The 16,524-nt window shown below is 41.7% G+C and overlaps 1 protein-coding gene across 1 annotated transcript in view; it reads right to left on the bottom strand.

Annotated features, from left to right (window-relative positions):
* GABRG3 (gamma-aminobutyric acid type A receptor subunit gamma3) overlaps positions 1–10,741 on the bottom strand; it is a 630,845-nt gene extending 620,104 nt beyond the window's left edge. The window contains exons 1-2 of the mRNA XM_067755811.1: positions 10,281–10,741; positions 5,122–5,270 (exon numbers count right to left, since the gene is read on the bottom strand). Coding sequence (XP_067611912.1) covers positions 5,122–5,270; positions 10,281–10,333 — 202 coding nt within the window. The 5' untranslated portion in view covers positions 10,334–10,741. The remainder of the gene's footprint in view (positions 1–5,121; positions 5,271–10,280) is intronic.
* Between the last annotated feature and the right edge of the window lie 5,783 nt (positions 10,742–16,524).

The raw sequence follows: 16,524 nt of genomic DNA, 5'->3' as shown, positions 1-16,524 counted from the left end.
CAAGAACCAAGATGATCTACCCAGCAAGGATCTCATTCAGATTTGATGGAGAAATAAAAACCTTTACAGACAAGCAAAAGCTGAGAGAGTTCAGCACGACCAAACCAGCTTTAAACAAATGCTAAAGGACCTTCTCTAGGCAAGAAACACAAGAGAAGGAAAAGACCTATAAAAACGAACCCAAAACAATTTAGAAAATGGGAATAGGAACATACATATCGATAATTACCTTAAATGTAAATGGATTAAATGCTCCCACGAAAAGACACAGATTGGCTGAATGGATACAAAAACAAGACCCATATATATGCTGTCTACCAGAGACCCACTTCAGACCTAGAGACACATACAGACTGAAAGTAAGGGGATGGAAAAAGATATTACATGTAAATGGAAACCAAAAGAAAGCTGGAGTAGCAATTCTCAAATCAGAAAAAAGAGACTTGAAAATAAAGACTATTAGAAGAGACAAAGAAGGACACTACATAATGATCAAGGGAGCGAACCAAGAAGAAGATATAACAATTGTAAATATTTATGCACCCAACATAGGAGCACCTCAATACATAAGGCAAATACTAACAGCCATAAAAGGGGAAATCGACAGTAACACAATCAGAGTAGGGGACTTTAACACCCCACTTTCAAAAATGGACAGATCATCCAAAATGAAAATAAATAAGGAAACACAAGCTTTAAATGATACATTAAACAAGGACTTAATTGATATTTATAGGGCACTCCACCCAAAAACAACAGAATACACATTTTTCTCAAGTGCTCAGGGAACATTCTCCAGGATAGATCATATCTTGGGTCACAAATCAAGCCTTGGTAAATTTAAGAAAATTGAAATTGTATCAAGTATCTTTTCTGACCACAATGCCATGAGACTAGATATCAATTACAGGAAAAGATCTGTAAAAACTACAAACACATGGAGGCTAAACAATACACTACATAATAACGAAGTGACCACTGAAGAAATCAAAGAGGAAATTAAAAAATACCTAGAAACAAATGACAATGGAGACTTGACACCCCAAAACCTATGGGATGCAGCAAAAGCAGTTCTAAGAGGGAAGTTTACAGCTATACAAGCCCACCTTAAGAAAGAGGAAACATCTCGAATTAACAACCTAACCTGCACCTAAAGCAATTAGAGAAAGAAGAACAAAAAATCCCCAAAGTTAGCAGAAGGAAAGAAATCATAAAAATCAGATCAGAAATAAATGAAAAAGAAATGAAGGAAACAATAGCAAAGATCAATAAAACTAAAAGTTCGTTCTTTGAGAAGATAAACAAAATAGATAAACCGTTAGCCAGACTCATCAAGATAAAAAGGGAGAAGACTCAAATCAATAGAATTAGAAATGAAAAAGGAGACGTAACAACTGACACTGCAGAAATACAAAAGATCATGAGAGATTACTACAAGCAACTCTATGCCAATAAAATGGACAACCAGGAAGAAATGGACAAATTCTTAGAAATGCACAACCTGCCAAGACTGAATCAGGAAGAAATAGAAAATATGAACAGACCAATCACAAGCACTGAAATTGAAACTGTGATTAAAAATCTTCCAACAAACAAAAGCCCAGGACCAGATGGCTTCACAGGTGAATTCTATCAAACATTTAGAGAAGAGCTAACACCTATCCTTCTCAAACTCTTCCAGAATATAGCAGAGGGAGGAACACTCCGAAATTCATTCTACGAGGCCACCATCACCTTGATACCAAAACCAGACAAGGATGTCACAAAGATAGAAAACTACAGGCCAATATCACTGATGAACATAGATGCAAAAATCCTCAACAAACTACTAGGAAACAGAATCCAACAGCACATTAAAAGGATCATACACCATGATCAAGTGGGGTTTATTCCAGGAATGCAAGGATTCTTCAATATACGCAAATCAATCAATGTGATAAACCATTAACAAATTGAAGGAGAAAAACCATATGATCATCTCAATAGATGCAGAGAAATCTTTTGACAAAATTCAACACCCATATATGATGAAAACCCTGCAGAAAGTAGGCATAGAGGGAACTGTCCTCAACATAATAAAGGCCATATATGACAAACCCACAGCCAACATCATCCTCAAAGGTGAAAAACTGAAACCATTTCCACTAAGATCAGGAACAAGACAAGGTTGCCCACTCTCAACACTCTTATTCAATATAGTTTTGGATGTTTTAGCCACAGCAATCAGAGAGGAAAAGGAAATAAAAGGAATCCGAATCAGAAAAGAAGAAGTAAAGCTGTCACTGTTTGCAGATGACATGATAGTATACATAGAGAATCCTAAAGATGCTACCAGAAAACTACTAGAGCTAATCAATGAATTTGGTAAAGTAGCAGGATACAAAATTAATGCACAGAAATCTCTGGCATTCCTATATACTAATGATGAAAAATCTGAAAGTGAAATCAAGAAAACACTCCCATTTACCATTGCAACAAAAAGAATAAAATATCTAGGAATAAACCTACCCAAGGAGACAAAAGACCTGTATGCATAAAATTATAAGACACTGATGAAAGACATTAAAGATGATACAAACAGATGGAGAGATATACCATGTTCTTGGATTGGAAGAATCAACATTGTGAAAATGACTCTACTACCCAAAGCAATCTATAGATTCAATGCAATCCCTATCAAACTACCACTGGCATTTTTCACAGAACTAGAACAAAAAATTTCACAATTTGTATGGAAACACAAAAGACCCCGAATAGCCAAAGCAATCTTGAGAACGAAAAATGGAGCTGGAAGAATCAGGCTCCCTGACTTCAGACTATACTACAAAGCTACAGTAATCAAGACAGTATGGTAGTGGCACAAAAACAGAAAGATAGATCAATGGAACAGGATAGAATGCCCAGAGATAAACCCACGCAAATATGGTCACCTTACCTTTGATAAAGGAGGCAGGAATGCACAGTGGAGCAAGGACAGCCTCTTCAGTAAGTGATGCTGGGAAAACTGGACAGGTACATGTAAAAGTATGAGATTAGATCACTCCCTAACACCATACACAAAAACAAGCTCAAAATGGATTAAAGACCTAAATGTAAGGCCAGAAACTCTCAAACTTTTAGAGGAAAACAGAGGCAGAACACTCTATGACATAATCACAGCAAGATCCTTTTTGACCCACCTCCTAGAGAAATGGAAATAAAAATAAACAAATGGGACCTAATGAAACTTCAAAGCTTTTGCACAGCAGAGGAAGCCATAAACAAAACCAAAAGACAGCCCTCAGAATGGAAGAAAATATTTGCAAATGAAGCAACTGACAAAGGATTAATTTCCAAAATTTACAAGCAGCTCATGCAGCTCAATAACAGAAAAACAAACAACCCAATCCAAAAATGGGCAGAAAACCTAAATAGACATTTCTCTAAAGAAGATATACAGACTGCCAACAAACACATGAAAGAATGCTCAACATCATTAATCAATAGGGAAATGCAAATCAAAACTACAATGAGATATCATCTCACACCAGTCAGAATGGTCATCATCAAAAAATCTAGAAACAATAAATGCTGGAGAGGGTGTGGAGAAAAGGGAACACTCCTGCACTGCTGGTGGGAATGTGTACAGCCCCTATGGAGAACAGTATGGAGGTTCCTTAAAAAACTATAAATAGAACTACCATATGACCCAGCAATCCCACTACTGGGCATATACCCTGAGAAAACCAAAATTCAAAAAGAATCATGTACCAAAATGTTCATTGCAGCTCTATTTACAATAGCCCAGAGATGGAAACAACCTAAGTGCCCATCATCGGATGAATGGATAAAGAAGATGTGGCACATATATACAATGGAATATTACTCAGTCATAAAAAGAAACAAAATTGAGCTATTTGTAATGAGGTTGATAGACCTAGAATCTGTCATACAGAGTGAAGTAAGTCAGAAAGAGAAAGACAAATACCGTATGCTAACACATATATATGGAATTTAGGGAAAAAAATATGTCATGAAGAACCCAGGGGTAAGACAGGAATAAAGACACAGACCTACTGGAGAACGGACTTGAGGATATGGGGAGGGGGAAGGGTGAGCTGTGACAAAGCAAGAGAGAGGTATGGACATATATACACTACCAAATGTAAGGTAGATAGCTAGTGAGAAGCAGCTGCATAGCACAGGGATATCAGCTCGGTGCTTTGTGACCGCCTGGAGGGGTGGGATAGGGAGGGTGGGAGGGAGGGAGATGTAAGAGGGAAGAGATATGGGAACATATGTATATGTATAACTGATTCACTTTGTTATAAAGCAGAAACTAACATACCATTGTAAAGCAATTATACCCCAATAAAGATGTTAATAAAAAAATAGTGACAATACCAATTGCTGGTGAAGATCTCTCACATAGTGATGTTGGGACAGAAAATGGTACAGAAAGTTTGGAAAAGAGTTTGACAGTTTCTTAAAAATAATTAAACCAACATTTATCATAGGACCTAGCAATCGTACTCCTGGGCATTTATCCCAGAGAATAAAATCTTATGTCCATGCAAATTACCTGCATAGAAATGCACACAGTCATTTATTTGTAATAGTCCAAACCTGGAAACAACCAAAATGTTCCTCAATAAACATTAATCAAACTTTTGTCTATCCATACCATGGAAGATTGCTTAGCAATAAAAAAAGCAAACTACTGATACAGGCAACAACTTGAATGGATCTCAAAATCATTTTGCTGAGGGAAGAAAAGCCAATCTCAAAAGGTCACGTACTGAATGAGTGCACATACGCAACATTCTCAAAATGACAAAAATACGGAAATAGAGACCAAATTAGTGGCTGATGGGTTAGAAATTTTGGAGGAGGGGAATCTTCATGGTGATAAAACGGTTCTGCATCTCAATTATAGTGGTCATTACACAGATCCACACATGACAAGATGATGTGGAGCCACGTACACACACTGTACCAATGTCAACTCCTGGTTTGATACCCACGAATTGTGTGACTGCACTACCTTTGCAACTTCCTGTGATTTTATAATTATTTAAAATAAAAACTTTAAAAATATATTACAGTATGTTTCCTACTGGAATAACAAACATCAACACTCACTTCCAATATCAGGCCTCAGCTTCTTATCATATTCTCTCAGCAACTTGTTGAGAATAAGAGTCACATCTGTATCTTGGGATTTTGGAGCCAAGACCCACTTTTGGTTTGATGAAGAATCTTCATATTCATCCTCTTCCACCTTTCTGGATCTGTAATTATGGCACAAAGTATGACATATAAGTTGTAGCAATGGCTCCAGGAAGTGTCAAGCTTTGGCTCACCCAAGCACCACTGAAATAGGTAGAAAGGCCCTAGTACACTCATCCCAACCAATAGATTATCTCTAAAATTAAAAAAGTAAAACAAAACACAAATAAGAAAGAATCCAACAAGAATGATAGTACTATTAACATAGCATGATGTTTTCATTAAATGTCACAAAATGATTCCATGTCCATGTTAAACCATAGACATCATAATAACTCAATGCATGAAGGCCAACCAGCAGAGTCAGCCTTCCTTGGATCAACCTTGAGAACCTCTGAAGGTCAAGGCACAAACATCTTGCTGTTTCCACTCCCCACTGCCAAGACCTCATTTTAGTTGAAGGTAAGAACAGCTTCTTCAGAATGCACTCACTGAAAATTGTTGAATCTGACTCTGTGCTTCTCATGGAGACTAGCACCTTTGGTCTAGGCAGACACAGGGATACGAGGAGGTGGTATGCTTGGCCAGCACCCATGTGGGGTGCCAACGAACAGCGATATTGGTTGGTAAACACCCTCTGGTGATTTTACATGCCTCCTACCACACAAACTGATTCATCTCTTACAGAGCAGGCTAATATAGACATTAAAAATTAAAACCTTTCTAATATGTCTTTACCATTTGGCCCTTTAATAAATGTGTCCAAATGAACGGTGAGCATATCTGAGTCTCTCCTGAGCAGGGCTGAGCCTGACAGGCGCCTCTCCTGGGTGATACATGCTCACAGGAGTACTCGAATGGAGAGGTCTCAAAATGACAAGCTAGCTTCCTTAGTGAGTGAGGCCATCTCAGCAACACAGCCATCCAGGCCTGAAAAGAGCAGAGTCTTCTCTTCAAAGTAGCACTTCCAGGGGGCCTGCCATTTACCGGGGCAAAAAAGCTCATCACACAAACAAGCAACCTTCTTCCTTTATGGCTTGTCAGTGGGTGCACCGTAATGACTTTTTTTCTTCACAAAAGAGAACAAAATATAGAACAGAAAATTGCATTGAGGTTTATTTGTCCTGAGTATGAGCTCATTTCTGATTAGCTTCCCAGATGGGAGCCAAAATGGCAACAACATCTCAGGGCAGTTGTGTTCTGGGACGTGTGTCTTTAAGTTAGTTTTTAGAATGGTCTAAATTATCTGTAATGAACATGAAATAAATGAAAAGAATAAACTTTTTAAAGTTTATTATCTCTACTTTGTCTAACGCCTCAGAATCATATATATATACTTACATAATATAACATGTAACTATAATATATAACATCTGTATAATCTATGTATGTGTCATATGTACATGAGTCTTTTTATGAGTGTTAACTAGCCTTAACATAGATCAGAACAGTGTCAGTCTAGTCCTATATGAATATATACACTTACATGAAGTTTTGATAATAAATATATGGCATATATCTCAAAGATTGACATCTTTTAATTTTTTCCTTGGCTGATATTAAACTATAATTCTATTTCTTGACTGGAAGTTTAGAATAAATCATCCATAGGAACTATAAGTTGCCGTGGATTTTTTTCACACTGAATATTCACCATCAGTAGGAACTTGTAAAATTTGGGACACATATTCAAGAACTGATATACTTCATTTCATTATTTGTAAGCCTGATGTTTTATAAATAACACTACAGAATTTTAAATGCAGAATATTTTATTTTATCAGGAATATTGTCAGGAATGTTAATTTTATCATCTTACAAAAAAGTGGGTGGAAGCAGGTTCTGCAGGACATGGATTGCTGGGAGCCAACCATTGCCCACAGGACCTGGCAATTTAGTCCACAGCAAAAACACTTGGGAGACTATGGACAGAGAGACAGATCACCTGGGAGGATCACATACAGCATCCTCAGGACTCCTTCCAACTCGCCCACAGTGCGGTCCTCTCTTCCTCTGCTGTCTGTCTCTTCCCCTCCCCTCCCCTCCCTCATCCCCAGAGACAGCTCACCAGCACAGACCAGACCATGCTCTCCATGCCCTGTATCTTCTCTTGCCCCAACACTCATATGTTCACAGAAGGAGCACACTAACTCTTCATCAGTTTTCTGTATACACAGCCTTAGTTTCTGAAAAATACTTTGAGCTATGTCAATAACAGGTATTATGAGACTAATTCTCCCTCTAGCAGTCAAGTGGTGATGAGAGGGTTTTCCTGAAATTGCGTAAGCTTCTTAGCTCAGTGTAGGTGAGGGAGGAGACAAAGAAAGGAACAGCTGCAGCATCCTCTCCTGCCCCTTCCCCTTCGGGAGGTAAAAATGGGACACTCGTGGCTCTGTGGCTGGGTTGGGGGGGACAGCGGGCAGCACACAGGCAGCGATGCTCTGGGCCGACACTGGGCTCCTCCCAATCTTGATGCCATGTCAGTTTGCTGCAGGACTTCAGAGAATGAAATCGAAGCTTCCCAGTGCTAGTGCCGGACCACCAGCCCAAAGGAAAATCCTCCCTTTGATGAAAACCCAATCTCAGGGACTCACCAGAACGTGAATAAAACAAAAATGTTCTATTTTTCTAAATTCTAAGTGGGTTATATATAATCTTAATCAGTGTTATGTTATCAGGATTGTTGGGTCCTAAACACCATCATTACATTTTTCTTAAAAACAAATTGGTGATGTAGTGACAGCTCAGCCATCATATAGTATTTTCATGTCTTACATATTCTCTTCTGCTACAAGGACAGAGACAAAGTTGGATGTATCTATAAACATAAAAAGGAGCTCCTAAACCTCAGAAAGCAGTTAGCCATCCGCTTATGGTATCACCAAGGTCCAGGTGTGACTTAATGTGTTTTAATGTAGAATAAGCTCCTCCATAAGTGTCAGAATGGGTTATTTTCTCTCCACGGAGCTGCCAAGCCATCACCATGGAGCACAACTGTCAGAGCCTTCTCTAGGGCTCTTCAACACCAGGAAGGCATGCCAGAGTGCAAATGAGAACCCTCTCAGACTTAATAACAGTTTTGAAAGGTGATGCTGGACATCAGATTACTTTACATGTCTGTAAAACCCATTCAAAGAGCAAAGACACTTTCAAAGGAGAGGTATACAGCAACAAAATTAGTTTAAAACTTGGATTTTTTTCAACTGATATGCAACCTCTATTATCAAGGCCATGGAATCAACCCAGACATAGAACATATTAAAGTTGTTACACCTGCCTTGGCAAAATGAAAGGATGAAGAATCCCCAGAGATTGTATGTGTGTTTGGGAATCCCTAGACACCTGAGCACTTCAAGTTAGCCACCCAGATACCTTCCTACTAAGCACATAAAGTAATGAAGACAATAGCGGGTTTCCTTCTAACATGTATCTATAAACAGCTGATTATCTAACCCTGAACTGCAGGTCACTGCATCCAGTCGGTGGCAACAGGAAGGTCGATTAGATATAACCTCAGATCTGTATATGACCTGGGACCTCCACATTGTGCCTGGTGTTGTCTGCTTCTAAAAAGAGATACATCCAGGCATGATCAACCTCAGAGAGTGCACTCCTATCTCCCTTCCCAGCTAGCTCCTTAGATAGGAAGAAACTTCAGTTGAAGGCCCAAGGAGTGTGCAGCCTGATTGGAAGAGCTGCCATGAGTCTGCCTTCCCCAGCACACACAATCTGCCTTTCTCACTCTCAACTCTTAGCAAAGACCAGCAGTGTGCGGTGGGGAGGGCCAGGACTTTCTTCCTCAGGGTCTGTCAAAGGTAGGGAGGGAGAACTATGACCCATTCACATTCACGTCTTGTAGGATTTGTTAATGTACCTTCCTAGTTCTTTGGTACTTCACAAATGTGAATGAACATGCAAGACCTCCAGGTATTGCCTATTAACAACTGCAGGGTTTATAGCCCACAGGAAGGCTCTCTAGTTTTCTAGCTCCCAGATCTAGGAAATGAAGATGGTGTCAAAACAAAAGTGTTTTGGGGGTAGGGATGCCCTGAGATTCTTGGGGTGGTGAGCGGGATGGGAGGAAGGGAGCTGCTCTAATTTGTAAAGCACAGGGCAGTCTTCAAGTTCTGGGCTACAGATCTAGCCCGAGACAGAATTAAAGGAACCAAACCCAGAATCTCCAGTTATATTCACAGCAACAGTGTTTAACCCCTCTGGTCTCACTGTCTTTCCACCCTCATGAGCCATCTTCATCTCTTCCTGGAGCATTTCTAAGCTCCCATTAGGTGGTTGGTGTCCTGGGAGGAAGGTTGGGGTATCTATGGTGAGGTAATTTCTTACAGTTACTAGGTAGATAACATTATCAATTTCAACATGCTTGCTTTATAGGGGTAGGTTTGTGCATGCTCCCGTGTGTGAAAGTGGCTCATGTAGAAGGGGTGCATATGTGTACTGTACGTGTGCTCGCAGGACCTGGGAAGAAAATCCTTTCTGAGAAGCAGGGCTCTCAGCTGTCCACCTTGCCCCAGTTCTCCTCCACCTGCCTCCAGCCCGGCTGCTCCTCACAAAGACCGGTTTAAACTGGGCAGGTAGGAAACCGTAACTCCTGGGTCTTGGGAAATTTCGGTGATGAAAATGATACAGAATGTTGCTGTGTGTGCTGTGTGTGTGTGTGCGCGCGCGCGCGCACAGCGCTGAAACACTTGGGGGAGGGGTAGGAGGTAGACACAGGCTTTCCCCTATGATGTTGGTTTTCAAAACCCCTCAAAACCACCAGATCCTAAAAGCTTCAGGAGAAGAGCCCATTAATCTCAGAGTCCCCATGTTTCAGGCTGCAGAGAAGGCTGCAGTCGCCCAGCCCGGAGAGGCAGATGGCCATGTCCGGGGTAGATGGGACAGGTAGGGTGCCGGCCGACTTCCCGTCTCCTCCCCGCGGCCCTGGCAGGATATGCCGCAGCCCAGACGACGGACGGCGAGGCGCGCCGGCGACTTGGGGCCGGGGGACAGCGCCCCCCGCCGCCCTCCCTCCAGTCTCGGAGCCTCCGGAGATGCGGAGCCCGGGCGCCACTTACCGTGCGTGCAAGCCCGAGAACAGGCAGAGGAGCAACAGCAGCTTTGGGGCCATGGTGCCGTGGAACGTGGGGCTCAGGGTCCGAGGCCTCGGGCCGCGCGCGGCTTCCTCCGGGTCGCGGGCCTCGCCTCCGCCGGTTCTCCGTGCCCTCGCTGCCTCCGATGTCGCCGAACGTGGCGCGACTCGGGTGCCGGGCCGCCGCGGCGGGACAGGTGCGGGCTCTGGCGGCCGGCCGCGCCCCCGACGGCCGGCGGGTCTGCGCGCGGCTCCGCCTGGCTCACGCGGGACACCCGGTCCCCGCGGCGCACAGCCCCCGCCCGCGCACCGGCGCCAGGTCCGCGCAGCCAGCAGGCGGGAGCAGGTGGCTGCGGGCGGTCCCTGGCCCAGAAGACCCGCGGCCCGCAGCAGCCCACCCCGCCCTGAGCCGCGAGCCGCGCCGCGCGCCGCTGCCAGGGCGGTGGGCTCTGCGCGCTCTGTGCGGCCGCCGTGCGCTCCGGGGTGGGGGCGGGGAGGCGGCCGCTACTCTGGCAGCGACTCCGAGGAGGCCCCGGCTGGGTGGAGTTCCCCCAATTACACGTTTGACAATGCGGGAGGCGAAGAAAGCTAGGTTCGAAAGGACCCGTAGTTTGAGCCAGGAAGGGGGCGGGGCCCGGCGGGGGCGGGGGCGGGGGCGGGGAGGCTCAGGGATCCCTCCGAGAGCCTGAGGGAGGGCCCGGAATAGGCACTCGGTAGTCCGAAAAGAGCCCTCGATCCCGACGGGATGCCCTCCTCCCCGCAATTCAACACTAGGTAGCGGTTCTCCGCGCTCCCTGACCTCCCAGAGCGTCCCTACCTAGGCACCCTGGCGAAGGAGCGAGACGGTCTGCTGAGAAGCCCTTCCTTCGCACACGTTGTGCTAAATCGACTGAACCCCTTCCGCACACTGCTGAGATTCTGCAAGGAAAAGTGGCTTGCTGGGGAGTATTTGGAAAAAAGCTGTGTACCTTTCGCACACAGAGACTAATATATACCAATAAACAGCAGTGGTGAAAAAAGGTGTTGAAGGTAGGAGACAAAGATCCCTACCTAGATAAAAGAGCAAAAGACGTTCCATGTGGTTGAACTATGAAGCGCACTTCATTCAATAGCTTTTCAAAGACTCACAGACTGAAAATTGCATTTATGTTTTCATTAGTAATAATCATTAAGAATGTTAGTCTTTCACCATATAAGAATTACAGTGTCAGAGTACCTTAGAGTACATCCACTAAGAAGTTGGCTTTTATATTGGAGAAAAAAAGATAGTTCTTATTAAGTATTTTTTTATTTTGAACTACTATTCATAGAATTATAAAGATGTGATGTTTCTTTAATATATTGTCAAACAGCTTTGTTCACAGGATATATGCAAGGGTAAGTTGAAAATTGCCTGGTGTTTCCCTCTTATTTCTGGGTTCAACAACATGAACGTGGTCATGAAGTAGAGTGAAGTTGTTAGTGATGAGGATATATATATATTAACAGTGGAGCTGTGGCCTCCTTTGCATTGCCATCTTCCTGTCTCTATCTGTCTCTGTGTCGCCTTGAGCTCGCTCCAGCTCATTTCTTCCCAGGACTCCTTCTGACATCCTCCCCTGCCTTCCACAGCTCCCTCACTCAGGTCCTGACACTATGAAGACTTCCATGCCTCTCTCTCTCTTTGTCACAGCTTACCCTATACACTACCAAACGTAAGGTAGATAGCTAGTGGGAAGCAGCCGCATAGCACAGGGAGATCAGCTCGGTGCTTTGTGACTGCCTGGAGGGGTGGGATAGGGAGGGTAGGAGGGAGGGAGACACAAGAGGGAAGAGATATGGGAACGTATGTATATGTATAACTGATTCACTTTGTTATAAAGCAGAAACTAACACACCATTGTAAAGCAATTATACTCCAATAAAGATGTAATAAATAAATAAATAAAATATTAAAAAAAAAAAAGAAGACTTCCAACATTCCTACATTCTGCCACTTTCAACACCTTTAACACTTCTCCCAGCTTCAGGGGAGTATGAGCCTTTATCATACTCTGTCCTAATCTTTCATTTTCTCTATCCCACACTGCAACTGAGCACTTTAAAAATCAGTTAGATGGGGACTTGCCTGGTGGTGCAGTGGTTAAGAATATGCCTGCCAATGCAGGGGACACCGGTTCCAAGCCCTGGTCGGGGAAGGTCCCACATGCTGCGGAGCAACTAAGCCTGTGTGTCACAACTACTGAGCCTGCATGCCACAACTACTGAAGCCCGCACACCTAGAACCCATGCTTCGCAACAAGAGAAGCCACCACAATGAGAAGCCCGCGTACTGCAACAAAGAGTGGCCCCCACTCACTGCAACTAGAGAAAGCCCATGCACAGCAATGAAGACCCAATGCAGCCAAAAATAAATAAATAAATTTATTTTTTTAAAAATCAGTTAGATGATGACTTATCATTCGTTAATTGCTTATAGAAATATGTCAAGTCTCCACATACTTCTTATGTGCGCTGCAAGAAAACTGCATGTAAAAAGAAACAATTCATCTATGACTCAATTTTAAACACAGTAATAGGAACTTGGGTAAGATAACAGACATTGGTAACATAATAGGGGCCCAGGGCTAATGTGAAAGTTTTATATAAATGAACTAATTTTAACTCTCATGATACTATTCCCATTTCAAAGATGGAGAAAACACACAGAGAAGTTAAGTCATTTCCCTAAGATCACACAGCTAGGAGGTTGAGGACTGGGAGTTAACACCCAGGTAGCAGGCTCCAACATCTCTTAATCACTATGCCATACTACTTCTCAGATGAATAGGAGCTCAGTAAACATTTATTGTTTGGTTCTTCGAGCAAAGTTTCAGATTCCTTGCTGTATTCTTTATTATTTGAGCATGCGTACAAATGCTTACAAGTTGTTTGTAATAGAACAGACTGATACTTGAATGTTTTTGCAAAATATCAGTATAGTGAGAACTGTCCAATGAAGTTTTTACAACACAAACAGTGGGAAAGAAAATGTGATGTTCTTTTTACATCTCTTTGTTGTTTAGTCTTTTCCTTTCTTGCATATTTTCAATCTGTTGTTATCATGAATGAGTGTAGCATGATCTCTTCTGGTACTTGGCCCCATTTATTAGACTTAGTGGGTCAACTTGATAGAGTTGAACATTTTACCATAGAAAGCCCCCCTTCCCATGGTGCTGCCTGGAACAAGATTTTATTTTATTTTTTTAAAGCTAAATGAGTTGAGGAAAGGCAAATTCAAAGCAAGCTTTCTGGGCAGAAGTGTGAAAGCAAAATTCAAGGTCAAGAATCTAGAATCTTCAAAAGAAAAGCTTTCTGGCTTATTTTCCTGCCTGGCCCAGCTTGACCGAGGGAGGGTGGGGGAAGCAAATAGAAAGGGAGGGAGGGAAGGGGGGGAAAGAAATGCTTTACGGAGCATGCGCAGTGCTCACTCTCCTTTTTTATTTTATTTTATTTTTTGCCTCTGTCCTCTCCATCTTTAGCAGTAGAGAAGCTGACAGTTCGGTTCCACTTGGCGCCCGGCATTTGCATTCCATTCCCCAAGTTCTCAGGAAAGGGTAAATAAAAAGTAACCTAAGAAACAGGTAAGGGTTGGAGCACATGCACTTCTGTGAATATCGAACATCCTCTAGCTATGCTTGCTGTTTGTTTCGAGGGCTGACATTTGATTCAGACTCAAGGTTTCCCAAGAAGACCTGGGCTGGCCGCTGCGTCTGGCAGGAGGAGGGAGGGAGCCCGAGTGGGCGGTGAGACTGACTGCCTGGGCTAGGGATCCTTTTGCGGCTTCTTCAAGAAATACCTCTCAGAATTCCTTGCCTGGCCTCACTTCACCTCCTACAGGCGCGTAGGAACTAGCGAGATGTGGTGCTGAATAAAACTGAACTGCTGCATCAGCTGATCTTATTCTTCATTGCTTCTGGGTTTTCTGTTTGAATAAAATCTCCTCCACTCTCAAAACTTTACTTCTGAATTGTATAATGATGTTTCGTGGTTTAAAAAAAACTTTCTCTTCTCAACTTTTAAATAATTTTATTATCAAAGGATAATACACATACAACAAAATGCACTCATCTTAAAAGTATGGCTCAGTGAATTTTTACGTATGTATATACCACATGTGTAAGAATAACATGTGTCTATTGTCCAGATTAAGATACAGAACATTTTTCCGGTGCCCCCTCCCGGGTGCTGAGCTAGCTTCACTGCCACCACCGACCCTGGTAACCACTATTCCATGTTCCATCACAACAGACTGGTTTTGCCTGCTCTTGAATCTCACATAGACTTGTGTAGTGTGTTCTATGTAACTGCTGGCTCTCATCCTACATAATGTGGTCCAGATGCATCCATGTTGCTGCAGGTAGCAGGCATCCATTACTTCTTATTCTGCGCGTGGTATTTCACTGTGGTATTCAGTATAGCACACAATATTTAGCTGACATGAACATATTCGTACATGTCTTTTGGTGGGCATATGTGCTGATTTCTCTTGGTTATCTGACTAAAAAAATTTTTTAGATCACAGGGAAGGTGTATGTTTAGTGATCATAAACATTACTAAAGAGATTTCCAAAGTAGCGGTATCTATTACCACCTATTGGCTCTGTATGAGCTCCATACATAGCCGTGAAATGTGGCCTTGTCATTCTTCTTGATTATAGCCATTCTGATATTTCATTCTGGTTTTAATTTCATTAAGCTCCTTTCAAAGTCTTGCCAGCCATTAAAATATCTTCTTTTACGAAGTATCATTCAAGTCTCTTCCCCATTTTTAAACTAGGCTGTTTGTCTTCTTTTTGTTTATAGAAGCTTCTTGTATTCTTGATATGAGTCCTTTAATGTGTGTGATGAATAGCTTCTCTCAGTTGATGGCTTGCCTTTACTTTCTGCAAATAGTGTCTTTTATTAACATTATTGCTTTGCATCCTATTTAACAAATCATTGCCTAACCAGAGGTTATAAAAATAGTCTACTATGTTTTCTTCTAAAAGCTTTAATAAGAAAGCTCCTTTTAGGTCTAGGTTTCATTTCTAATTAACTTTAGTGTGTGATTTTATTTATGAGTCAATGTTTATTTACTTCCATACTGATATAACCAATTTCTCTAGCATGATTTATTTAAAACACCATCTTTTTACCACTCAACTTATATAAATCAGGTGACCATATATGAATGCATTTTTTTCTGAGCTCTGTTCTCTTGATCTATTTGTCTAAACTTGCATCATTACCATGTTTTTTTTATTTCTATAACTTTAAAATTGTTCTTAATATTTATTTCTTAGTACTCTGAATTTATTCTTTTGGCTGTTCTAGGCTCTTTGCATTTCCATATAAGTCAGCTTGTAAAGTTTCCCCAATCTTCGAAAACTACTTAATATGAAATATTCACAAGTTTAAAAAGAAATGTATAAGAATAATACAAAGATTTCCATATAGTATAATCTACAGCAATTTTGTTAATTGGTCCATTTACATCTTTAATATTTCCCCCACATAGTCCAAGATCCTATTCAGATGACACAATTATTGTCAGTTATTGTGACCTTTTAGTGTGCCTTCAATCTAGAGCAGTTCCTTGGCCTTTCATGGTCTTTCATAACATCGTGACAATATCCATAGCAGAAAGTGATTTTGTAGAATGCAGCTCAGATTGAGTCTATCTGCTGTTTCCTCCTGATCAGATTCAGGTTATGTATTTTTGGCAGAGATACGATATAAGTAATGTTGCTTTTCTCAGAGTATCACGTTGGGGGCACGTAATGCTGATTTGTCCTACTATGGGTCATGTTGATCCCTTGGTTAAGTTGGTAACTGCCAGCCTTCTCCCCTGTGAAGTTGCTTTTTTTCATTTTATATTGTTAAATATTCTTTGGAGGGAGCTCTTTAAGAATATTTAACCATTTTAGTTTTAGCTTTCATTGGTGATTCTTGCCTGCTGGTTGTAAAATGGAGATTTGCTAACTCGATTGTTTCTTCTGCATTTATGAATTGGTATTATATTGTGAGGAAGCGCTTTCCCTCTTCCTCTCTTACTATTTTTAGTATGGACTCATGACTTTTTGTCTTACTTAATACATTTTAGTCCATTACTATTCTTATTTACTGTTATTCTCAAGTTATCCAAGATTTAGACAGTAGGGGCCGCTTCAAGCTGACACCTGACTCCTTTTAGCATATCTCCAATGTATTTTTGAGCACGTCCTTACTTT

Source organism: Pseudorca crassidens, chromosome 1 (assembly GCF_039906515.1).
Source record: "Pseudorca crassidens isolate mPseCra1 chromosome 1, mPseCra1.hap1, whole genome shotgun sequence".
In the NCBI taxonomy this organism is placed as follows: Eukaryota; Metazoa; Chordata; class Mammalia; order Artiodactyla; family Delphinidae; genus Pseudorca; species Pseudorca crassidens.
This window is presented reverse-complemented; position numbering and strand designations above follow the sequence as displayed.